Source organism: Lepisosteus platostomus, chromosome 5, assembly GCF_059453375.1.
Source record: "Lepisosteus platostomus isolate fLepPlt1 chromosome 5, fLepPlt1.hap1, whole genome shotgun sequence".
Classification (NCBI taxonomy): Eukaryota; Metazoa; Chordata; class Actinopteri; order Semionotiformes; family Lepisosteidae; genus Lepisosteus; species Lepisosteus platostomus.
In genome coordinates, this window is record NC_142615.1 from 36,990,862 (window position 1) to 37,015,823 (window position 24,962).

The window sequence follows — 24,962 nt, forward strand, 5'->3', positions numbered from 1 at the left end:
ATCCAGGAAGTGAAACTCAGAGATCAGTTTCGTTTCACTTGAAACAGCCTCACTGCAGCTCCGTCTCTACTGCTCCTCTCTGTGCAGTTTTTACTTGTCAGAAAAATGGCAGAAGGCAATATTTCAGTTTCTCAGGACCAGTTCAGTTGCTCAGTGTGTCTGGATTTGCTGAAGGATCCAGTGACTCTGCTCTGTGGACACAGTTACTGTATGGGCTGTATTAATAACTGCTGGGATCAGGAAGATCAGACTGGGATCTACAGGTGCCCCCAGTGCAGACAGACCTTCACCCCAAGACCTGATCTTCACAGAAACACCATCCTGGCTGAAGTGGTGGAGAAACTGAAGAAGAAAGAACTCAGTGGTCCTCCTCCTGCTCACAGTCCTGCTTGCCCTGGAGATGTGCTGTGTGATGTCTGCACTGGGAGAAAGAGGGGAGCTGTGAAATCCTGTCTGGTGTGTCTGACCTCTTACTGTCAGACTCACCTCCAGCCTCACTATGAAGCTGTTCCATTGAAGAGACACAAGCTGGCTGATGCCACAGGGCAACCGCAGGAGAAGATCTGCTCCACTCATCACAAACTGCTGGAGTTCTATTGCCGTACTGACCAGAAGTGTGTTTGTTATGCTTGTGTAATGGATGAACACAGAGACCATGATACTGTCTCAGCTGCAGCAGTAAGGACTGAGAAACAGGTGAGGACTTAGAGTCTGTATTTATTTTCTAGTACAAGATGTAAAATTGATATTTAGGATATCTCGGGCTTTAACTGATCTCTGGACTGTATTTACTGTTTCTGTAATGCTATATCTCTCCACTGGTGAGTCCTGCTCATGTACTCAGCTGTGATCCACACTGGTTGTGTCTCTGAAGTGTCTCCTGTTCTTCTGTCTGTTGTTTATTATCTCCTCCTCCTCCTCCAAACATGTTGAGTGATTATCAAAGACTGGTATGTATTTAGCCAAGATACTAGTTTTGAAACCATTTCAAATTTTGCAAGTTGCCACATATTTACTTCTGTTACGTTTCCAGTCAAAACTGACCTTATGATTTTATCTACAAATAAAAGACAGTGAGTAAAAAATTGTGTTCAAATGACACTTTATTTTGCAAACATCACAAATTCAACTCATATTCAACATGAGTGCAGCGGGTGGTAATGATGGCGTGTTTTTGTGGTTTACGATGCTGGTTTTTACATCCCTTGGGACACAGAGCTGTCTGTTCTTCTGTCGGGGGCAGCTGCTGGGGAGGTAGCCCAGATCTTTATGCCATATTTGCCTGGTTTACTCGGCATGTATTGTTGGGAAGGACAGTTGTAACAAGTTCAAGTGATGAATTAGTAGAATCCTATGATGACGAGAGAGAGTAGAGGCAGAAACAACACAGGTGTCCAATCTGAATCGACAGGCGAGTTCATGGTCAAGAGCAAAGGTAAGTTCAAAAAGCTGTAAGTAGTCGTACAAGAGAGGTTTCCAGAAAAGGAGCGAGGTAGGAGCTCGCTAGGAGAGAACTCAATAGCGAGCAGTTAGTAGCCAGTTTAGAGGGTTTAAATAGAGCTGAGTGCAGAACGGTACAGCAGGTGGTGATGGTTTAACACATGCAGTGGCGGTGGTGCTTGTTGTGATTAGTCTGCTGCTGGAACAGGTCTGTGGTTTGTGGATCGATCTCTGATGACTGGTGGTCATGACAACAACGACCTCTCAGGGAGACCAGGTGTTCATCCACAGTGACTTCCGGGCCGAGACTGTAGATGAGTGGCAGGCGCTTGTCCCAGACATCTCCAGTGCAGCAAATTCGTCTTGTTGACATCGTGCAGGTCTTGTGTCCCGCTTGTCAAAGCAAATGGCTCCTGAGAGAATATGAAAGGATTGACACATTAGCCTGAAATATGGCCCAACCAGACTCGGCATGCCAAAAGCTGGTGGTGGCCTCATTCCTTGATCTGTATACGCCAGACAGAATCAACAGACCCACGTATGCTTGAGAGTCTATTCAGTCCACCTCCCTCCAGCTATCGCTATGCACAAGTCTCCCCTCCAGGTTTGTCACATCTAGGGCTGTCCTTTCAATAGCCCTTGGCAGAAACAATTTAAAGCTGGACTTTATATCTTCAACACGGGACACGGTATACATCTTGGCCCCGGGGCCATCCTGAAACTTGCAGCCACTGGGCTCATCAGCACTGCTGAAATCCCTTGTTGTGAGGAGCAGAGAGCAGTTAGGACACAGTATTGAGCTGTAAGAATGAAAAGCGAAGTCTCTAGATTGCGTTTCAGATATAATTTCTGTGTTTTCACTTCACATACAGATGTGCAGACCCAGGTGCGAGGAGTAAAAGTCGAGCAGGAGGTGGAGACTCGTGGTCTGCTGCGCTGCACATGCTGCCGGTGTAGATTAGACACGAAACAGGAGTGTGTCAGACAGGACCAGGAAACAAAGCTCGTGTGGATAAGACATCAGAGATACAGAGTGTCAATTGTCATGGGTGACTCTAAGGGGCATCTCTGTGATGTGATTCTCTTACAGCAGAAATGCCCTGAATGTCTCTGTTTCTCCACAGAATCAGCTAGGGGTGACACAGACACAAACCCAGCAGAGACTCCAGAAGAGAGAGAAGGAGCTTCAGGAGCTGACACAGGCTGTGGAGTCACTCGGAGTGGGTATTGACCAGAGAAGTGGACGCATTGACACACATTTCCAAAGCTGAACACTGGACAGTACCCTTTGGAAACACAACATACTGCATAATGTAGTTTGAGAGTTTTCCTGTGTAATAATCTACTGTGTGTCTCCTCCCTCAGAGCTCTGCACACACAGCGGTACAGGACACTGACAGGATCTTTACTGAGCTGATCCGCTCCATTGAAAGAACACGCTCTGAGGTTACAGAGCTGATCAGAGCTCAAGAGAGGGCTGCTGTGAGTCAGGCTGAAGGACGTCTAGAGCGACTGGAGAAGGAGATCACTGAGCTGAAGAGGAGAGATGCTGAGCTGAACCAGCTCTCACACACAGAGGATCACATCCATTTCCTCCAGGTAACATCACTGCTCTGTGATTCTGCAGTACAGAAGGGTGTCTCTCACACAGAGCTGCTCCTGGCTTCTCCCAAGGATTGTGTGTTGTGTTTGACTGGAAACTCCTCTTTCTCTTCTCTTCTCTTCAGAATTTCCAGTCTGTCTGTGTCCCTCCTGGAGATGGACACTCACCCAGCATCCCTGTCCGTCCAGATTTCTCTCCTGAGGCAGTGAGGAGAGCTGTCTCTGGACTGAAAGAACGACTGGAGGACATCTGCAAGAAGGAATCAATAAAGATTTCCATGACAGGTTGGTGGTGAAACACACTGATGTCTTTCTGGATAGACTATGAATTTCTCTTATATTGTTAATGGATTTTCTGTTCAGTGATTGTATTTATCAGAGCAGCTTACCAGTCAATGATTCAAATTCTAGGTGAAATATCTTTAAATTTTTAGTCTCACAAATCTTTATGACAGTAACTGTATTGTTATATTGTGCTGTATGTAGTTTAACAGGAATGTTTTAATAGGAGCGACAGTCCCTGTATAGTAGAACCATAGGTGTAACGAACAGTTCTTTCCGGACCTTATGCAGACGACACAATCCGAAGAAGTAGGAAACACTAGGAAAACGTCATGCAGGGATACGGGGCTGAAAACAGGGGGGCGTGTCCAAAGTGCGCTGGTGCACGGGGAAGGTGTGGCCGAGGCAAACAATCCAAAAAACAATCCATAGAGGCAATCCAAAACACAAGAATAAGACCATTGGCAGGTGATCCATCCAAACAAAGAATTAAAACCAGAAACCGGGTCGGAACCGGCGGACAGGGAACAGGAACAAAGATTAAAACCTTAACGGGACCAGGCCCTTCCAGGTCCCGGACTCGCACGGTGCGGAAACCAGATGCAGAGCCAGGATGAGCATCAGCGCCTGGCTTTTAAGGTGGGCTGGGAAAAGGGATCAGGTGCACACAATTAAGTCTAAAGTGAAAGGGCTGGAGCACCCTTAAGGAAAGGGGACTATAATCGTGAGAATAGGGGCCACAGTCTCAGTCCAGTAGATCAGTCCTGTTACAATAGGAGCTACAGTCCCAGTACAGTAGAACAGTCCTGTTACAATAGGATCTACAGCCCAAGTGAAGCAGAATAGCTCTGTTATTCCTGTTAATCTGTTACTGCAGCCCTGATGAAACATTTCTCTGTGTGTCTCCCCAGTTACTGAAGTCTATAGTCTGCTGACTCCGGAACCCGGGTCCAGAGCAGAGCTTTTACACTGTGAGTCTGTTTTCACAACAGCTCCCCCTTGAAATATACCTGGAGCTCAAACACAAAGCAGAAACAGTGATACAAAAACTGATACACACTCTGACACACACACTGGTTCACACTCTGATACTTGCTGATACACGTCTGAATTCAGAAAGTCAAGCTTGCAGACAGTCACTGTGTGTGGATCAGAGTCACACTATGTAAGAAACACACAGATGGACAGAGACAGAAAATCCAGTGGGGGTCATTTTTTAAGAAAATGCACTTTATTACAACAATGTGTACAGCACACTTCTTACAAAAAATACAATTATAACAACAACACTTCAACAGAATTTAAATCGTCTCTAAGAGAGTGATTGTTCATTATCAAACTTTCCATTTCGCAAGTGGTCAGTGAGGCTGGTTCACACAATAAGAGCCCCTCCAAGCCTCCTGGGTGTTACCACTGGCTGCAGTCCTGGCTCTGAAACTGCGATTGTCCATTTCTCAACAGGAGCACTAAGGAACAGGTTTTCTGAGCTTTCTTCAGTCCCTGTACAGAGCTCTCTGTCCTGTCCAGTGCACTTTTCCGTGGAGAATCCCCACCAGGCTACCTAGTTAAATAGCTTCATCCTACATGCCTCCGTTATGCTTCGTGAGCTGGAGGTTCCAGCTGACGGATCGCTGTTCCACCCCACACGTCTGGTTGCTATTGATGATGTGGGGCAGGATGGTCCTCAGTCTGCTGGCTAGTAGCTTGGACAGGATTATTGACACCTCTCACTGTCTAGCTGATGTCCAGAGATCAGGCAGTGTGTCCAGTGAGCAGGACATCTCTGTATCTCAGTCAGTGATACTGGTCACTGTGGGTACAGGTCACTCAGTCAGTGATACTGGTTACTGTGGGAACAGGTCACTCAGACAATGTTACTGGTCACTGTTGGTAAAGGTCACTCATGCTGTGAGAGATCACACAACAATGAGAAGCATTTGACTGAGCATTGATCAGTTCTCAGTATCACTGCTGGTTCTTTATGAAATCACTGCTCACTGCTGTGGACAGACTGTGTTTCTTATCTTTCTCAATGGCTCAAGCACCGGACTCCAGGGTGTCCTGTGATGTGTCTGTGTGTCTTATTGCCTTGTGCTGCTCAGTCTTATTGAGTGAGACTCCAGTCTTACAGCCACTGCTGCTCACCCTCACTGACTCTGATCCACACTGCAGTGGAGACCGGGGATCCTGAAATGAACTGACTGCAGACTGTAGTATAAACTCTGGTATAATAACAGGTATGAAGCAATAACAGTCTTTAGTACAATAAAGATCTACTCTCTCTCTCTCTCTCTCTGCAGATCCTGTGAAGCGAGCTCCTATCCCTAAATCACGTATGTACACTGTGTGAAACTCTGCTGACAGACAGTACTGACTTTACTGACGTGTTATTACCAGTGAGCGACTGTGATTACAGTGTCTGTATCTTTGTGTCCCAGTGTGTGTCTGTGATTAACAGTGTCTGTATCTCTGTGTCCCAGTGTGTGACTGTGATTAACAGTGTCTGTATCTCTGTGTCCCAGTGTTTGACTGTGATTAACAGTATCTGTGTCTCTGTGTTCCAGTGTGAGACTGTGATTAACAGTGTCTGTATATCTGTGTTTCAGAATGGCAGTGGTTGTGCAGTGCTGCAGGTAGGTCTGTCTCTTCTTGAAGACAGAGGTGTTGTTTTAAGCCCTAGTGTCTGAGGTTATTGAGGTCTTGAGTCCAGAAGGTCTCTTTAGTGTGATATGATCTGTAAACAGAAGGAGATGTATTTCAATCTCATGTTTCTGTAACATCCTACATGTGGGCTGTGAAGATCAATCTAAGTTTCATGGTGGGAATTTCTATCTCCGTCCTGTGTTTCAATCTAATGGCCAGTATGAGTCTCTCCAGGACTGACAGTATAGAAAACTCATTTTCCCCGAAGGCCACGTGCTCTGGTCTCTGCTAACTCCTGAATGAGGGTCTACAGACTGAATGTGGCAGAACCAGTGACTGGAAAAACTGTGGAATATCAGGAGAATTCAGGAGCAGAGCCAGTCTCATAATAACAAGCTGTTCAAATCCTAAGGAGAAACACTGTTAAAGGTTGTGGAAAAAAGGATGGTATAATGACAGTATTCTTCCCCTGAAGTTTCACAGACACACAGCCTCTTGTGAGAGGCAGCAGTGGGACTCTGGTACAGGGGCTCCTCTGGGGCCTGTAGGCCTCTCTCTTGTCTGAGAAATGGCTGCTTCTCTTCACATGTCAACCAGGCTGATGGGTCAGCAAGAAGAAACAAATGAGAGTTTATATTTATAAAATCACCTTTTCTTCGTCTGTTTCCCTATTTCCTCTGACTGTGTTATCAGGATGTTCATACAAACACAGTACAGGCAGGATGGGCTTCTATATAGAGTACGTTCAGGCTGAGGGAATAATAAACATTATCAGGCAGATAAACGTTATTGCTAAACAGCTCATGTTGTTGCTTTTTGTGTTTAAAATCATGATACAGTCAGGATGTTGAACCTCTTTAACCCCCAGCTCCTCAAAGGTCATTTCCACCTGGAGTGTTTGTGGCCTGAACATCTTGCAATATCTTGGACAGTATAGCAAGTCCAGGCCTGGTTCAGGGTCTGAATTCAAGGAACTGTAATAATCAGTAACTGTATTGTTATATTGTGCTGTATGTAGTTTAACAGGAATGTTTTAATAGGAGCGACAGTCCCTGTATAGTAGAACCATAGGTGTAACGAACAGTTCTTTCCGGACCCTATGCAGACGACACAATCCGAAGAAGTAGGAAACACTAGGAAAACGTCATGTAGGGATACGGGGCTGAAAACAGGGGGGCGTGTCCAAAGTGCGCTGGTGCACGGGGAAGGTGTGGCCGAGGCAAACAATCCAAAAAACAATCCATAGAGGCAATCCAAAACACAAGAATAGGACCATTGGCAGGTGATCCATCCAAACAAAGAATTAAAACCAGAAACCGGGTCGGAACCGGCGGACAGGGAACAGGAACAAAGATTAAAACCTTAACAGGACCAGGCCCTTCCAGGTCCCGGACTCGCACGGTGCGGAAACCAGATGCAGAGCCAGGATGAGCATCAGCGCCTGGCTTTTAAGGTGGGCTGGGAAAAGGGATCAGGTGCACACAATTAAGTCTAAAGTGAAAGGGCTGGAGCACCCTTAAGGAAAGGGGACTATAATCGTGAGAATAGGGGCCACAGTCTCAGTCCAGTAGATCGGTCCTGTTACAATAGGATCTACAGCCCAAGTGAAGCAGAATAGCTCTGTTATTCCTGTTAATCTGTTACTGCAGCCCTGATGAAACATTTCTCTGTGTGTCTTCCCAGTTACTGAAGTCTATAGTCTGCTGACTCCAGAACCCGGGTCCAGAGCAGAGCTTTTACACTGTGAGTCTGTTTTCACAACAGCTCCCCCTTGAAATATACCTGGAGCTCAAACACAAAGCAGAAACAGTGATACAAAAACTGATACACACTCTGACACACACACTGGTTCACACTCTGATACTTGCTGATACACGTCTGAATTCAGAAAGTCAAGCTTGCAGACAGTCACTCTGTGTGGATCAGAGTCACACTGTGTAAGAAACACACAGATGGACAGAGACAGAAAATCCAGTGGGGGTCATTTTTTAAGAAAATGCACTTTATTACAACAATGTGTACAGCACACTTCTTACAAAAAATACAATTATAACAACAACACTTCAACAGAATTTAAATCGTCTCTAAGAGAGTGATTGTTCATTATCAAACTTTCCATTTCGCAAGTGGTCAGTGAGGCTGGTTCACACAATAAGAGCCCCTCCAAGCCTCCTGGGTGTTACCACTGGCTGCAGTCCTGGCTCTGAAACTGCGATTGTCCATTTCTCAACAGGAGCACTAAAGAACAGGTTTTCTGAGCTTTCTTCAGTCCCTGTACAGAGCTCTCTGTCCTGTCCAGTGCACTTTTCCGTGGAGAATCCCCACCAGGCTACCTAGTTAAATAGCTTCATCCTACATGCCTCCGTTATGCTTCGTGAGCTGGAGGTTCCAGCTGACGGATCGCTGTTCCACCCCACACGTCTGGTCGCTATTGATGATGTGGGGCAGGATGGTCCTCAGTCTGCTGGCTAGTAGCTTGGACAGGATTATTGACACCTCTCACTGTCTAGCTGATGTCCAGAGATCAGGCAGTGTGTCCAGTGAGCAGGACATCTCTGTATCTCAGTCAGTGATACTGGTCACTGTGGGTACAGGTCACTCAGTCAGTGATACTGGTTACTGTGGGAACAGGTCACTCAGACAATGTTACTGGTCACTGTTGGTAAAGGTCACTCATGCTGTGAGAGATCACACAACAATGAGAAGCATTTGACTGAGCATTGATCAGTTCTCAGTATCACTGCTGGTTCTTTATGAAATCACTGCTCACTGCTGTGGACAGACTGTGTTTCTTATCTTTCTCAATGCCTCAAGCACCGGACTCCAGGGTGTCCTGTGATGTGTCTGTGTGTCTTATTGCCTTGTGCTGCTCAGTCTTATTGAGTGAGACTCCAGTCTTACAGCCACTGCTGCTCACCCTCACTGACTCTGATCCACACTGGAGTGGAGACCGGGGATCCTGAAATAAACTGACTGCAGACTGTAGTATAAACTCTGGTATAATAACAGGTATGAAGCAATAACAGTCTTTAGTACAATAAAGATCTACTCTCTCTCTCTCTCTCTGCAGATCCTGTGAAGCGAGCTCCTATCCCTAAATCACGTATGTACACTGTGTGAAACTCTGCTGACAGACAGTACTGACTTTACTGACGTGTTATTACCAGTGAGCGACTGTGATTACAGTGTCTGTATCTTTGTGTCCCAGTGTGTGTCTGTGATTAACAGTGTCTGTATCTCTGTGTCCCAGTGTGTGACTGTGATTAACAGTGTCTGTATCTCTGTGTCCCAGTGTGTGACTGTAATTAACAGTATCTGTGTCTCTGTGTTCCAGTGTGAGACTGTGATTAACAGTGTCTGTATATCTGTGTTTCAGAATGGCAGTGGTTGTGCAGTGCTGCAGGTAGGTCTGTCTCTTCTTGAAGACAGAGGTGTTGTTTTAAGCCCTAGTGTCTGAGGTTATTGAGGTCTTGAGTCCAGAAGGTCTCTTTAGTGTGATATGATCTGTAAACAGAAGGAGATGTATTTCAATCTCATGTTTCTGTAACATCCTACATGTGGGCTGTGAAGATCAATCTAAGTTTCATGGTGGGAATTTCTATCTCCGTCCTGTGTTTCAATCTAATGGCCAGTATGAGTCTCTCCAGGACTGACAGTATAGAAAACTCATTTTCCCCGAAGGCCACGTGCTCTGGTCTCTGCTAACTCCTGAATGAGGGTCTACAGACTGAATGTGGCAGAACCAGTGACTGGAAAAACTGTGGAATATCAGGAGAATTCAGGAGCAGAGCCAGTCTCATAATAACAAGCTGTTCAAATCCTAAGGAGAAACACTGTTAAAGGTTGTGGAAAAAAGGATGGTATAATGACAGTATTCTTCCCCTGAAGTTTCACAGACACACAGCCTCTTGTGAGAGGCAGCAGTGGGACTCTGGTACAGGGGCTCCTCTGGGGCCTGTAGGCCTCTCTCTTGTCTGAGAAATGGCTGCTTCTCTTCACATGTCAACCAGGCTGATGGGTCATCAAGAAGAAACAAATGAGAGTTTATATTTATAAAATCACCTTTTCTTCGTCTGTTTCCCTATTTCCTCTGACTGTGTTATCAGGATGTTCATACAAACACAGTACAGGCAGGATGGGCTTCTATATAGAGTACGTTCAGGCTGAGGGAATAATAAACATTATCAGGCAGATAAACGTTATTGCTAAACAGCTCATGTTGTTGCTTTTTGTGTTTAAAATCATGATACAGTCAGGATGTTGAACCTCTTTAACCCCCAGCTCCTCAAAGATCATTTCCACCTGGAGTGTTTGTGGCCTGAACATCTTGCAATATCTTGGACAGTATAGCAAGTCCAGGCCTGGTTCAGGGTCTGAATTCAAGGAACCATCTTGACATCAAGTCTGAAACATCAGATTTATATATATCTTACTCAGTACACACTCTAGGAAGAAATATCCGCCACCCCGAAAAAACACATGTCATTTCTTCAAAAATGATTATTCAAATTATAGCACATGTAGATACCTATTGTTCCAGGCCGTGCCCAATATATGTCTATTATTTATACTGGATAGGCTCTTTTTTACAGCCTTTCTATTCTCCAGGAGTAAAAACATAAGAACTGAGAAGAATCTCTTTGATCTTCACTGGACTGACCAGCAGACAATAGAAGGAGAGTTTTTATTAATTATTAAGAGTTTGTATTTAAGTATTAAATATCAGGAGAGTATTAAGTCAGTGTTCATTGGTCATGCGAATAAAGCCTCTTGAATTGAATTGATCAAAACCCCCATTCACAATGAACATGTATAAGCCCCGTCCCCCGTCTCTCAGTGGTCAGAGCTCACTGATTGACAGCTGGTGTCTCCTATCAGAGAGGCAGACAGCTAAGCGCGAACAGTCTGAAGTCAGTATGAGCGCCACAGTCACAAAAGTTTTTTTTTTATTAAACGAATAGAATTTACAAATACAACTACAACCAGAGGATCAGAAACAGGTACAAGAGAAAAAAAACACAACAGAAAAAAACATTTAACCACCAGAGGTAATGAAGTAAATTATGTGATCAAATTGTATTTTTTACATATATCATGTTTCCCTTGCTTTATTATTTCTCAATTATATATAGAATTTAAATAGTGTTTCAACATGCATGCGTTTCCTGTATAAAATAAAAATCAGCACTCACTTTTTTAGAAAACAAATAAAAACACTTTTCTTTTTAAACACTTCGAGTACCTCTGGCATTCATGAAAAATACATACACAAAAGCAGATAACTTACTCTTAAATTGTCTAAATTATTGAGTTTTTCAAGAACCAGAACTATAACAGTCCTTAATACATAACTACAACATTCCAAACTAACACTAAATAAACATTAGTATATACTGCTATAACAAATTAAACCAAACATAATCATTACCTGAGCAGTCACTGGGAGCGAATCTCCTTCCTGTCCACAGAGGCCCTCGCTCCCACAAAGTAGGCTCTCCTCCCCTCTCTTCTGGCAGCTTCAACCTTGGGCCACAGCTGGTTCCTGGTGCTCCTGTCTGGGGCGGACAGGTCCTCTGCAAATCTCAGTTTGTTCTCATTCAAATACTCATTCCCCCTCGCCGCTGGCCACAGCATATCCCTCACCGTCCTCTTGGTGAACTGTATTATAATCATTCTAGGGCGCACTTGCCCAGACATGTTAGCTCTCCCGAGCCTGTGAACAGTGTTGATGGCCGATATCATGCCCTCCTGGTCCGGCAGGGTCCTTTTACAGATACTCTTCACTGTTGCAACAATGTCCTTATTTTTCTGTAGTCAAAAAAAGCAAAAAAATAACATTCAGGTCATGAAAAACTCAAAACAACTCCTCAGCCTCTAAACTTTACCTCCCACCTGAATGCCATCTTGAATGCTGCGCCTCTGTTTCTCTCTGGGTTTCTGGATGTGTTATTTCTGGTTTAAATTGAATACTTTGGACATTTCTTCACATTTTCAAAGTAAGTGTGAAGGTTTTCTTATATTTAAGCAAGATTTTGGTTTTGTAATTATATTGTTTTTGTGTAAAAACGGGCATTATACAGTCGTCTTTGAATTCAGCACTGTTTTATTCTGCGTCATCAGGAAAATGGTCTTAGAGAAGATGAACGAGCTGCTAAACTGGGATTTGAAATAAACCGTTTTAACAGACAGGCGCATCTCCAGTACTCTTTCCACGTCCCCTCCAGCTGCTACACTTTTCTCTTTAGTTGCCATCGATATTTTGTAGTACCATATATATATACGATTGAGGTATCTTAGACTTCTCCTTTGAAGACCCAGCACTCCTAAATAAAGACATTTCACAGTATAATGGAGTTAAGTTGGAATGTAATCGGCAGGAGCCTGTTGTGATGTTTGCTGTTTTATTCCCCAGCTGCTGTGACTCTGGACCCTGATACAGCTCACTGTGTTCTCAGCCTGTCTGAGGATGGGAAGAGAGTGAGACAGGGACAGGGGAAGAGTCTCTCTGACAATCCTCACAGATTTGATCACTGGTCCTGTGTCGTGAGCAGGGAGGCCTTCACCTCAGGGAGACACTACTGGGAGGTGGAGGTGAACGACTGGTGGACAATAGGAGTGACCAGAGAGTCTGCAGAGAGGCAAGGGGGGTTCAGCTTCTCTCCCCAGCAGGGTTACTGGTGTCTGAGCTCTTACCTCTCTGTTTTATCTGCTCTCACTGAACCTGTGACTCATCTTCCCCACAGTCTGCAGCCCAGAAAGCTGGGGGTGTGTGTGGATATTGAGGAGAGGAATGTCTCCTTTTACACAGTGGAGTCCAGAGCTCATCTCTATACTTTCACTGACATGGTCTTCACTCAGGGAGAGAAGATCTATCCTGTCTTCAGGACTGTGGATCGTAACAAAGACCTTGAGCTGCTGCCTGCTGTCAGTGTGGAGATTAAACCAGTCACTGACTCATGAACACAGGCTGACTCTCTCCCAGCTCTCTGTCCCACTGCTCATACTGGGAGATGGGTTTAACGGCGGGTAGTGAGATGATGTCAAAAATCTAATAGTAATTTTAGATGATGTCGATGTTGTGTCATGTTTAAACATGTTATATTACAGTAAAAGATTAAAACAGGAAAATAACATATACGAGAGAGGGAGATATTCCTCGCTACCAGCCTGCTGTACTCCTGACTTGTAAATATCTCTGGAAACCCTCTCGTGTTGTTTTTTTTTTTCGAATTTTGAGAAAATAAACTGAAATGAATTAAAAATGAAATCCTGTGTGAGTCTCTCCTGCACGTGCCGGTGACTGTAAAGCTGCCTGAACTGGGAGTCCAGCTGACGTCATCAGCCAGGCAGAATAGGCACTGTGATGCCATCAGAAAGTGGTGTAGCGGCGAGGCTTATTAATAAGAAAGAATTAAGTGTTCTGAGCTTCCCAAATGAGGCCCCATTTGGAGCCACAGAGAGACCATTAGTGCAGGGTGATTTAAGGTTTCCTCTGATAAGGGACAGCTCCCAAAGGGGGATGCACTTAGCTAAGCCTGGCTATCATGATCAATGGTCATCCATTGGCGCCTATCTGTCTAGGGAGTGCCAGTTGGACATCTGGACTGCATTACTAAGTGTCAGGACTAAGTGACTCATATCTCACCTTGATCAACCAATCAGGGACTGGTAGGGCTGAGTAACCCATGTGGGACTCTGATGCCCATGGAACTTTCAGCCAATCAATGAGCTGAAGTTCCTCCAGGTAAAAACAGGCAACACAGAGAGCCTGGGAGATTCAGATTCAACAAGATTCAGAAGGGGAGTTTCAGAGAGATTCAGTAAGATTCTGGAGAGGATTCTGTGGACTGTTCTAAAGGGAATTCAAAGGAGAATTCCAGGGCAGGACGGCCCAGGAGCAGAAGGCTCCCAAGGGCAGGACATTCTCACAGCGCGCCTCCTGACCATCCTGAGACTCAGCCCGGACAACCACGGAACGGCCAGTGTGTCTGAGTGCCAGAACTTTCCTTTGTTCTAAGAGTCTAGAGTGGAGGTTGCCAGAGAGTAATCAGCAGCAGGCCTCGTGAACAGGTCGGAACTGTGGACAGCTGAATCACTATTCAGAACTAGCTCTTCATCAGGAACGAACCGGTCCTCTTCCTGACTTGCTGGGACCCACAGTCATCTTTTCTCCTGTGCACAAAATTTGCTAGTTAAAGCCAACAGTGAGCATCAGCAGCGCACCGTCGCAAGCCGCACAGCACAGCCTGGCACGGAGCCAGAGAGCGCGGATTGGACAGCAACAAGCCTGCAATTGTTTCTTTGTGCCCGCAGGAGATCTGAATCCCCAGAGATTGGATGAGTATTCAACTTCAATGCATTACAGCTCGAGAATTCAATTGTTATCCAAACCAGTTGATATCAATTTAATTCCTAAGAGTTATGTACTTGTTTGAGTATCTAATGTAGAAGTTGTAACCAAGTTAATTTATGAAACGGTCTTAATGAATGATATACTGAACGTATGTCCTCTTGATATATGTAACTCTTTGTAACTGATTGAATATATACCTTTTGTATTCTGATAACTCTCTCGATAAGATCTGTTAGGTTTATATGCATATTCTATGTATTAATAAATGTATCCTCGTGTATTAGTACCTGTGTGTGCGCGTTGTTTGAGTTATGTCGCATGGTTGGATTCTAAAGCCATCAAAAGAATCAACTTTGTGATTTACTGCTACAATTAATAATTGTCTCAGTAAATGCCCAAACCCTACAGAACTGGTGCCTTCAGAGAGCCACTAACATTACATATTTGGCATCCCACGGCTAGGTTTTCCTACAGTGGCTAAGGGTGTTTATGGGAGTTGTAGTTTGTAAGATGTTTAGTTCCCAATAAATTGATATAATAGCCCAGTGAAAGCTCTGTTTACCTTCATATGAAAGCCCAAAACACTAAACTGAACCCAAGATTTTACATCTGTTTGGTGGCAGCGGCAAGTTTTTTTCTTCACGGACAGAAACTTGGGCTACTTGTCAGTCTTGTCTTCTGTCCTGGGCTATGGGCTATTAATTATTTACTTTTTTCGATAGCCTGAAATTTCATTCAGATCTGTCCATGTAATGTCATACATTTTATTTCCCTTGTGTGTGTTTAACCCTTGTCGAATGGGTTGTAAATGTCTCTTCCCTGAGTACTGGCCAACACTGAAAAAAGGCTACAGGAGCTCTGTAAATGAAGATTTGTGTGTGCGCTACCCGACACACTTAGTTGCAGCAGTGTGGGTGTTTAAATGCTATTGGCTCATGAACAGCATCCCCTTATCCCAGTGCATTGCCTGTCTAATAGTGCCACATTCAATAAAACCAATAGAGAAAGAGATTCACAACGCAAAGCAGTGTCAATCTTCTGTGTAAAATATCGGTTTGTAAAACTCCGCTCTGAATCTGGACTGTAATTAACACTGTAAACATCCCGTTTGTATAAAAACAGGTGAGTGTAAATCTGCTTTGTTATTGTCGAGCTGTGTAAGAAGACAAGAAACATATATTTCCGGACCTTTAATTCAGTATGATGTGTTTAGTACTGCAGAGATCAATGACAATGTATGTATAGAAAAAAGGTGAGTGTGAATCTGGTACAGATGCAGCCATTCAAAATGAGCGGTAAAAACCCACGGTACAGTAACCAACCCGCAGGGCACCTCGGTAAGTGATTGGCTGGCCAAAATGACCGACAGGGGCACTCGTGGTGCATTGGTTGGTAGTGAAAAGATTTAATCATTTAATGTCTTTGGACTGTGCACATTTCAATCCGCTTAGTTTTGAATATTTATATGGAATTTTACCACTAAAGGGAAATTTTAGTAGCTGAGCATAAAAAGAAGAGGAGCATAACGCATCTGAAGGTCATAAACGATATTAATTTTGGAACATAAACATACAGTATATAGCTGGTCTTGGTACTTTAAAGAAAAAAATACACACCAGTATTCCATTTCTCCCTAAACATTTTAAGCTTCGAAGTCTTTAACTAACGTGATACCAGAGTCAACAAGCATACTTTTAGAATTTGATTAAAAGGGAATATAATATGAAATCGCGTATCTAAAGAATTTAATAACGGTATGATTATAGTCGTGTGCTGCGACAGGGCTGTGTAGGGCTGTTTCGCCTGCCTGTTCATGCGAGTTCCCCTGTAGCCTACTGGTCTAGGTGCGTGACTACCAATGCACGGGTTGTGTGTTCAAATCCAGCCTGTGCTGGACTTTTCTTTTAACAAACATTTCTTCGAAAAAATAGAATAGCGATATTATGGACAATCAATTGACTTTTATATTTCAAAATATCGCAACATGATCGATTCTAAGTCATTTTTGATAACAATGAATAGTCACCTTCTTCCCTTCTGACAGCGGTTCCTGCTTCTATTGTGTGTGTGTGTGCAACAGAGTAAATTTTTATAGAGAAATGGAGGCTGGACAGTATGCGTTACAATATAAATATTTATATTGATTTAAATCGTGTTCTGATTTAAATCGCAAACGCGTGTTTAATTATATGTGTTTTTTAATCATAATCAGGCTAATGCATTTCTACATTTTCTGTATGAACCAGCTTAGAGGTTCATACAGAAAGACAGCTTGTGTTTAAATTGAGTGTAAGGTAATTTATGCTTCTAAAGTCATGGTCAGCATTTATTATTGTACTGTGCTGTAAACTTTTTCTGTGCCTAGTCACATTATTTTATAGAGTTTTTATTGCGTTATTAAATCCGGTGGCGCTGTGTGTTAGTTTCCTGACTCCCATTATTTAAACTGCGACACTGATCATTCATCTCTAAATAAACTTTATTTTATATAGCGTTTTAGGCGAATAGGTAATTAGATTGCTCATAAACCTAATCGCTTTTTCTACATAAACACAGCGTGATTGCTCTCTGAAAATGCTTTTCCTTTATTTTTAAAGTAGGCTCAGATTTCAACTATAGATCGTATTATTATAAACTTTCTTGGAAAAATGTATTTTATGTAAACCATGTTTGCTATTAATTCATTTAGGGCTAAAATACGTCCATTGTCTTCCAATCGAGTCGAGTTGACATTGGAAGCCTGCCACACCCGGACTGTTAAACCAACGCATTAGCACGTCGCCAGTATTGGCTTTAGTATTCCCCCCCTCTCCCCTCAATTCAATTCAAGTCAAGATGTTTTATTTGCATGACAGATGGGTACAAGCAGTGTTGGGTATGTATATTGTAACGCTTACGGCAGACAGGCACTGTGTAAGAGCCAGCGCACCAGAGCAGCGCACCGAGGGAGCGTCTGCATTTTTAACTTAGTTTTTAAAATTAGTCAAGCAATATGAAGCATCTCCTTTTACTTAGTGCCTGAGCATAAAAAGAATAGGTGCATACTGCAACACGTGTGAAGTCCATAAACGATATTAATTTTGGAACTTAAATATACAGTATATGGCTGGTCTCGGTACTTTAAAGAAAACATACACACCAGTATTCCATTTCTCCCTAAACATTTTAAGCATCAAAGTCTTTAACTAACGCGATACCAAGTCAACAAGCATACTTTTAGAATTTGATTAAAAGGGAATATAATATGGAATCGCGTATCTCAAGAAATTAATAACGATATAATTATATTCATGTTGCAAAAGAACTGCAACGGACATAAAAACTCCCTTGCTTTTAACAGAGCATTCCATAATTTCTAACTACGAAAATGCCAGGTGAAAGGATTTGTAAACATATTTTGTTAAAGCAAGTCAGTTTTTTCCGCAACACATAAAATACATTTTTCCAAGAAAGATTAGCCTTTGTCACTAATGAAACCACTAAATAAAGACATAAATATAGAAATCTTAAGATTTGTTTTATTTAATGTTGGTAGCAGGATGAACTGTCAGAGTGTATATTTTGTCGCAGAGTTGCTGCAAGATGTTAACAGTGAAAAAGGTATTTAGAAATGAGTTATTTCAAGATGAAAATTTTCAGAATAATTGCAAATCTAGCAGGATAGAGAAAGCACAGAAAACTGGCAGTTAGATTGATCAGATTAGTATGAAAAGTCATTTAGCAAAGGGAATGAGAAGAGTGACAAACTAGTATACTTTAGATCTTTTTTTCTGAACCAGGGAAAATCTGATCATGTTTCCCTATAACAATAATAAAAAACTTTATTTGATATATCACCATTAAAGGTGGCATCTCAAAGCAATACAGTAGATGTAAAAACAGATAAAAGGACCACAGATTACAAAGTAAATGCATATAAGAAAGACAAGCAGTTAGAGGTGCTACCAAAATTAGAAAATGAAGCAGATACAGACACTAAGTCTTCTGAAAAGAAATGTTCTGAGGTTAGATTTAAACTGGCCCTGGTGTGTGTGTGTTTGTGTCTGTCTGTCCTGTGATGGACTGGCGCTATGTCCAGGGTGTATTCTGCCTTGTGTCCGTCACTTACTGGGATAGGCTCCAAATCCTCTGTACTGGATAAAGAGATTAGAAATGGATGGAAGTAAAGGCACTGAAGAAACCCAGAAAGCCACTATGAAATGGCAGCATCTCACTGACAATAAAACATTTTATAGTGCTGGCATAAGGAAACAGCCTTTCCACCTCTCTTGCACATCAGTATCCATACCTAGTTATTTAAACAAATTGCCTCTAATTATAAACATCTTAATATGCTGGCTCTGTGGATCCGCATCAGCTATGTTTGCCCATTCCTTCAATTCATGTGCATCCAACACACAGTTCAACGCTAGCAACTACACAAAATCTAAAATATGAGCTCTACTTGCCACTTACAATACCAACAGTACCAGTTAACTTTAGTAGTGACATTTTCATGGATCTGTTCAACAATAAAATTTACAACATCAGACTTCAGACACAATTAAGCAGGCCTCAAAAAAGTCTGGTACAAACATTTTCAGCATGGAATAAACCTTTACTTTAATGGTATAAACCTTAAATGGATTCATATTCTCAATAAGATTTGGTGCTCAGTAACATGACTTAGAAAATGACAGAAGACATACGTATCATGCTTATCCTTCTATTTTTCATAATCGTAAACTCCTTAAGGCAGTTACATTTTCTCTGTTCTGACCTGGAGTTACAGAGAAATTTAAATTCTAATAAGAGATTTGTAATGAGGAAAGTCATACCAATCACTCATACAGTACCAGGATTTGCAATTACAATATAAATACTTTCTTTCTGTATGTGTTTATATTTGCAGTTTGAGTCTATGGCATTCCTTTGGGGGTCTATACTCCAAGGCATGACTTTTTTATGTATAAACATCAGTATTTACTGCTATTAATTACTGTACGATTTATAGTTGAAATCTGAGCCTAGATATAAAGTTAGATATAAAGTTAAAATCTCGACAAAGCAATGTAGGAAATACAGAGAAAATAAATCCTTTCTGACATCTAAAATCAGTTTCGATCAAGGTCTCTAAAACGAACAAGAAAAAGAGGATTTTGGGCGGGCAATTACACTGTGTTTATATAGAATAAGTGATTTATGAGCAATCTAATTTCTTGTTCGTTTAAAACAGTGAAATGTCAGCTGAAAAAGATCGCACCAGAAACAGCACTCTCTCTGCCTGTCATAGACGTTCAGGAATGTCACGCCCGACATCCCTCCTTAGAGGGCGCTCCACTGCTCTCATTATTGTTCGTGTCATTTAGCTCTTCAGGTGTACCCTTTTAGTGTTCTTATTTAAAGACCAGCTCCTCCAGTCCTCGGGGCTCATCATTAGGTTAAGTTGTCGCGAGGCCCGCCTAGCACCAGGAAACCCTATGTCCGTCTCCTGAGGGCATAGGCCTCATCCCCGACACCTCCCGTTTCCTGAGCCCGGGGTCTGGAGGATCTCGCCCCGTCACCCTTGGACCTCCATGTTTCGTTTGTCTGTGTGCTCCTCCCTCCGGGGATTTTAACTTTGTCGCGTTCCAGGATGGATTTCCAGTTTATGGACTTTCGGACCGTGCTTTGACCTGCCCTTGGACCCGTTTGGATTTGGATGCCGCTTTGTCTTCCCCGTACACTGTCTCACGGACTGTCACTATTATTTTGTGCACTATTAAACCCCTGTGTGTTCCTTTTTACCACGCCTCCTGTTTTCTCCAGCTCTTACCGCATCGCATAGGGTCTTCTACAAGATCCGACACGGATTCCAGTCCGTGTCCGTTACAGAATGATGAGCCTACGCTAGACCCCGCGAGCGGTAATCTGGAACACCCGGAACCTCATCTGGACCTTTTTCTTTTCAAGATGCCCTTCCTGTTTTTCTGTCAAGATCCATTCCTGTTTCGCTGGACAAGGTATTTTTTGTGGATTTTTTTTTAAAGGAATTCTTGGATTTTTTTTTCCTGGACCGTTTTGTTTCTCCGTTTTTTCTTTCCCCGCTGGAACTATTTTGAGAGTGGACAGCCCTACCGTTTTGTATATAGTATTCTCCGGTTTTATCTCTTGTGTATATAGTGATTCTGAATTTCCTTCTCTGGTTGTATATAGTCTGTGCTTGTGATATTCTTGTTGATAGTATTGCCCTTATTTTTAATTGTGTAGGGCGTCAGGAGCCGCCCTTGAAGGGGGGGGGGATACTGTCACACCCGACATCCCTCCCTAGAGGGCGCTCCACTGCTCTCATTATTGTTCGTGTCATTTAGCTCTTCAGGTGTACCCTTTTAGTATTCTTATTTAAAGACCAGCTCCTCCAGTCCTTCGGGGCTCATCATTAGGTTAAGTTGTCGCGAGGCCCGCCTAGCACCAGGAAACCCTACGTCCATCTCCTGAGGGCATAGGCCTCATCCCCGACACCTCCCGTTTCCTGAGCCCGGGGTCTGGAGGATCTCGCCCCGTCACCCTTGGACCTCCATGTTTCGTTTGTCTGTGTGCTCCCCCCTCCCGGGGATTTTAACTTTGTCGCGTTCCAGGATGGATTTCCAGTTTATGGACTTTCGGACCGTGCTTTGACCTGCCCTTGGACCCGTTTGGATTTGGAAGCCGCTTTGTCTTCCCCGTACACCGTCTCACGGACTGTCACTATTATTTTGTGCACTATTAAACCCCTGTGTGTTCCTTTTTACCACGCCTCCTGTTTTCTCCAGCTCTTACCGCATCCCATAGGGTCCTCTACAAGATCCGACACGGATTCCAGTCCGTGTCCGTTACAAGGAAAGGCTGAATGAAGTCATGTCAAGTACAATAATTCGGTGATCAATAATAACAGTTGTAGGACAGTATATAAGGAGGATAAGGATTTTGAAGTTGACTCGAAATCTGATAGGTAACCAGTGCAAGGACTTGAAAACAGGTGTAATGCATCCCTGATAGGATTCTTGCTGTCATATTCTGAACATATTGAAGATTGCTCAGTGTGGATTCAATTTCCCCAGTGAACAGGATGTGCATTTATTAATTCTAAAAAAAAAAGCCTTTCTTGATTTCTCTAGTTCTTAGTTTCTCTAGTTCCCTTTAAAATAAACTATTATTCCACAATGCAGAGTATTACATGGCCAGTATTTACACATGATATTTGTGATTTAAAGAAATTAACACAAGCAGCTTTTGGAAATTTAAGTGTTGGCTGAGTTATTGAGGGATAAAAGACTCGAGATGTTGGTAAGAAGAAGATAATCTGGGGAAAGCTGAGGAATACACTTATAACAAGAACACTTCCTAATGGGGTTAGGCATAACCTTTTGATGAAGATGATGAAGTTAACAGACTATATGTTTACATAGATACTGAAATAAGGATTGTATTTTAGATTATGTGTAGTTGCTGGCTTTGAACTGTGTGTTGGATGCACATGAATTGAAGGAATGGGCAAACATAGCTGATGCGGATCCACAGAGCCAGCATATTAAGATGTTTATAATTAGAGGCAATTTGTTTAAATAACTAGGTATGGATACTGATGTGCAAGAGAGGTGGAAAGGCTGTTTCCTTAAGCCAGCACTATAAAATGTTTTATTCTCAGTGAGATGCTGCCATTTCATAGTGGGTTTCTAACACTGTGTATGGTTCCATCCACACAGTGCCTTTACTTCCATTTCTAATCTCTTTATCAGGTACAGAGGATTTGGAGCCTATCCCAGTAAGCAACGGACACAAGGCAGAATACACCCTGGACATAGCGCCAGTCCATCACAGGACAGACAAACACAAACACACACACACCAGGGCCAGTTTTCCCATAAACCAATTAACTTACCAGTATATTTTGGAGTGCGAGAGGGAGTCATATCACACATATGGAGAAAAACCATGTAACCGAGAGAGAACATGTAAACCCCACACACACAGGATGGCAGGAATTGAACCTAGGACCCCAGTGCTGCAAGATAGCAATGCTAACCACTTTGCCACCATTATAAATGGATATCTTAGTTATCTTTCTAGTTCACAGGTTTGCATGCATAATTTAATTTTGAAAGCCACTGAGACATCAGGTACTACTGTTGTATTTATGAAAAAGAAACAAAACAAAAAACATACTAACAACTGTGCCATCCTACTCCTTAGTTAATACATTTTATTATTCATAAACAGTTAACATTGTTAGCAAAATATTTTGAATTATATTTAACCCTATTTTTTCTTTAAGTTTGTATTTAACATATTATATGATAGTCAGACTTAATGTATATTTGAACAATGAAAATATATTTTTACAAGATTTTACATTAAGCACTTAAAATTAATATGGTTAATAATAGTAAACTGTAACATGCTGTAACAAGATCGGTTAAACTGCGAAGAAAATGCTTTCAGAGAAAATGTTTCAGGTGTGAAGAACATAGATCTCCAATGCAATTTCAACCAAACCTGTTCCCACACACCCTGCCCCCACTACCATTAGAATATACACAAAGCACTCAAATCTTTTGAGCTAATGATCAGGTGACCCGAGAGAGAGAGAGAGAAACACCAAGGGGTGCGGAACTATTTACATGGAAAACGGGCGATCTCCCCAGACTGTCCGCCCGTTTCACTGTTACCTGGATACCTCTTTATTTAGAACTCACTAACACTGATTTTTAGTTTAGAAGGATTCAAGTAGGGTTTTAGATGAAAGGCAGCGACCTTAATCAAGCCCAAATCATAACTGAACCCATTCAGATCCTACATTACATTTTAGCGTTTCATTCTGAGCAGAAGACCCTCACACCTGAAGAAGGGGGAGGTGTTTTTCGCTAGAAATCTCGCCTGCTTCTACTTTACAACCGGAGTGCTGGCTGTGACGAATTAAACCGGTTTCACAGGTTTCAATCACAGACCATGTGACATGGAAGTCAGGAAAATAACACACAGCGCCACCGGATTCGATAACGCTATAAAAACGCTATAAAATAATGTGACTTGGCACAGAACAAGTTTACAGCACAGTACAATAATAAATGCTGACCATGACTTTAGAAGCATAAATTGTCTTACACTCAATTTAAACACAAGCTGTCTTTAGCCCTCTAAGCTGGTTCATACAGAAATGTAGAGATCCAGGCTCAGAACACACAGCTTCATTAGCGAATACATATGCAGGACAACTAGAGAAGACGTTTTACAGAGGATGGATTTTTAGAAACATCCCATCAGTGACATCACTGAAGTCAACTCCTAGGTACTGTAACTGTCGTGTGGATAGTTTCACAAGAATCAGACAAAGGTTTAAGCATCGCTTGTTCTAGATAAAACTGAAAAAAAAACAACAACAACCTATAATGTACTTTTTTGCGGCTCTGTTTGCCCAAATCATATATTCACAACGTGAAATCTAGAAAATAATATTACGTAACCAAAATCCGCAATATGGAAACAGAACCTGTGTAATTGTTGATAGATGATGTACTCGTAACATTTTTTCAAGACGAACTACAACATTTAAAAAATGACTTGTATGTACTTGATATCTCTAATCAATCCACAGGTCCCAGCACAAAACGAAACTAAAACGCATACCGTTTCGCGCTTCTTATTAGTTGCTCAAAAGTAATTTGACTGTATGAAATGCATAATATAAACCTATAAACATATACGTGAGCAGTACTTAAGCACTGTAGTATCGGTGTTAAGACATACCTCTCAAATACTGTAAATCAAGTTAAAAATATCTCAAGACCGATTCTGGTCATAATGAAACCATGTTTCGTGTATGTTTTCTTTAAAGTACCGAGACCAGCCATATACTGTATGTTTATGTTCCAAAATTAATATCGTTTATGGCCTTCACACGTGTTGCAGTATGCTCCTATTCTTTTTATGCTCAGCTACTAAGATTTCCCTTCAGTGGTAAAATTAGATGTGAATATTCAATACTTAAACGGGCACAGTTAAGACATTAAATATACATATACATACTGTATACAGTACAGTTTTCATACAGTAATATGTTTATGTTCCTAAATCAATCTCTTTTATGAGCGTGTGAAAGGCATGGTGAATCGATTCTCAAAAATTACTGTACTTTGCATGATTGGAAACAAATGCGTGATTGCGAAATGCTGTGGTGTTACTTTTACAAAGACGGTCAATGAAAAAAAAAAAATGTTGACCAGGGCAATACTTTGAGTTTACACTTACAGCTTGTCCAAGGTCATTCATTATTAATACTTTTAGTAATATCTTCGTTAAAGACTTTGATGGCCACAGCTCAAACATGAGAGGTTGAGTTTATTAGCTCCACCTTGCCGAAATTCCGGATACTATTATTTTGCTTGTCATATTATAGGAGAATTTACGGTAACTAGCGGTATTTACCAGTAACCCGCGGTATTTAATGGTTACTTGCGGTAGACTGCGTACAGCGTACCGGAAAATAATGCGGTATCGCCCACGCATTTTGAATGGCTGCATCTGTATGTCCCCCAGCTCTGAGCCCATTGGGCCTGCTGGTGTGACCAGAGCTGCAGCGTCGCCATGCTGGTGGGGGTCAGTTTGGCTTTTCTGTTGGAATGAACAGGGGGGTTACATGATGGTG

At 42.3% G+C, this 24,962-nt stretch overlaps 1 protein-coding gene across 4 annotated transcripts; it reads left to right on the forward strand.

The window, feature by feature from the left end:
- On the forward strand, window positions 1-13,234 carry LOC148666069 (E3 ubiquitin-protein ligase TRIM39-like). 4 transcript variants are annotated; one of them, XM_088631696.1, is made up of 11 exons: window positions 1-696; window positions 2,565-2,660; window positions 2,806-3,039; window positions 3,168-3,327; window positions 4,236-4,295; window positions 5,625-5,657; window positions 5,931-5,957; window positions 7,651-7,710; window positions 9,038-9,070; window positions 9,344-9,370; window positions 12,380-13,234. In XM_088631696.1, exons 1-11 carry the CDS (start codon window positions 106-108, stop codon window positions 12,925-12,927), a joined length of 1,869 nt encoding a protein of 622 aa, XP_088487822.1. In that variant the 5' UTR covers window positions 1-105; the 3' UTR covers window positions 12,928-13,234. The 4 variants fall into 4 exon arrangements, with proteins under 4 accessions (XP_088487822.1, XP_088487823.1, XP_088487824.1 ...); XM_088631697.1 differs by lacking the exon at window positions 9,344-9,370; XM_088631698.1 differs by lacking the exon at window positions 4,236-4,295.
- Window positions 13,235-24,962: the final 11,728 nt, after the last annotated feature.

Coding starts and splice junctions, on each gene's coding strand:
- LOC148666069 (XM_088631696.1), top strand. CDS start 106: ATGGCAGAAGGCAATATTTCAGTTTCTCAGGACCAGTTCAGTTGCTCA. Junction 697..2,564: donor CAGTAAGGACTGAGAAACAG/GTGAGGACTTAG, acceptor GTTTCTCCACAG/AATCAGCTAGGGGTGACACA. Junction 3,040..3,167: donor ATCACATCCATTTCCTCCAG/GTAACATCACTG, acceptor TCTTCTCTTCAG/AATTTCCAGTCTGTCTGTGT.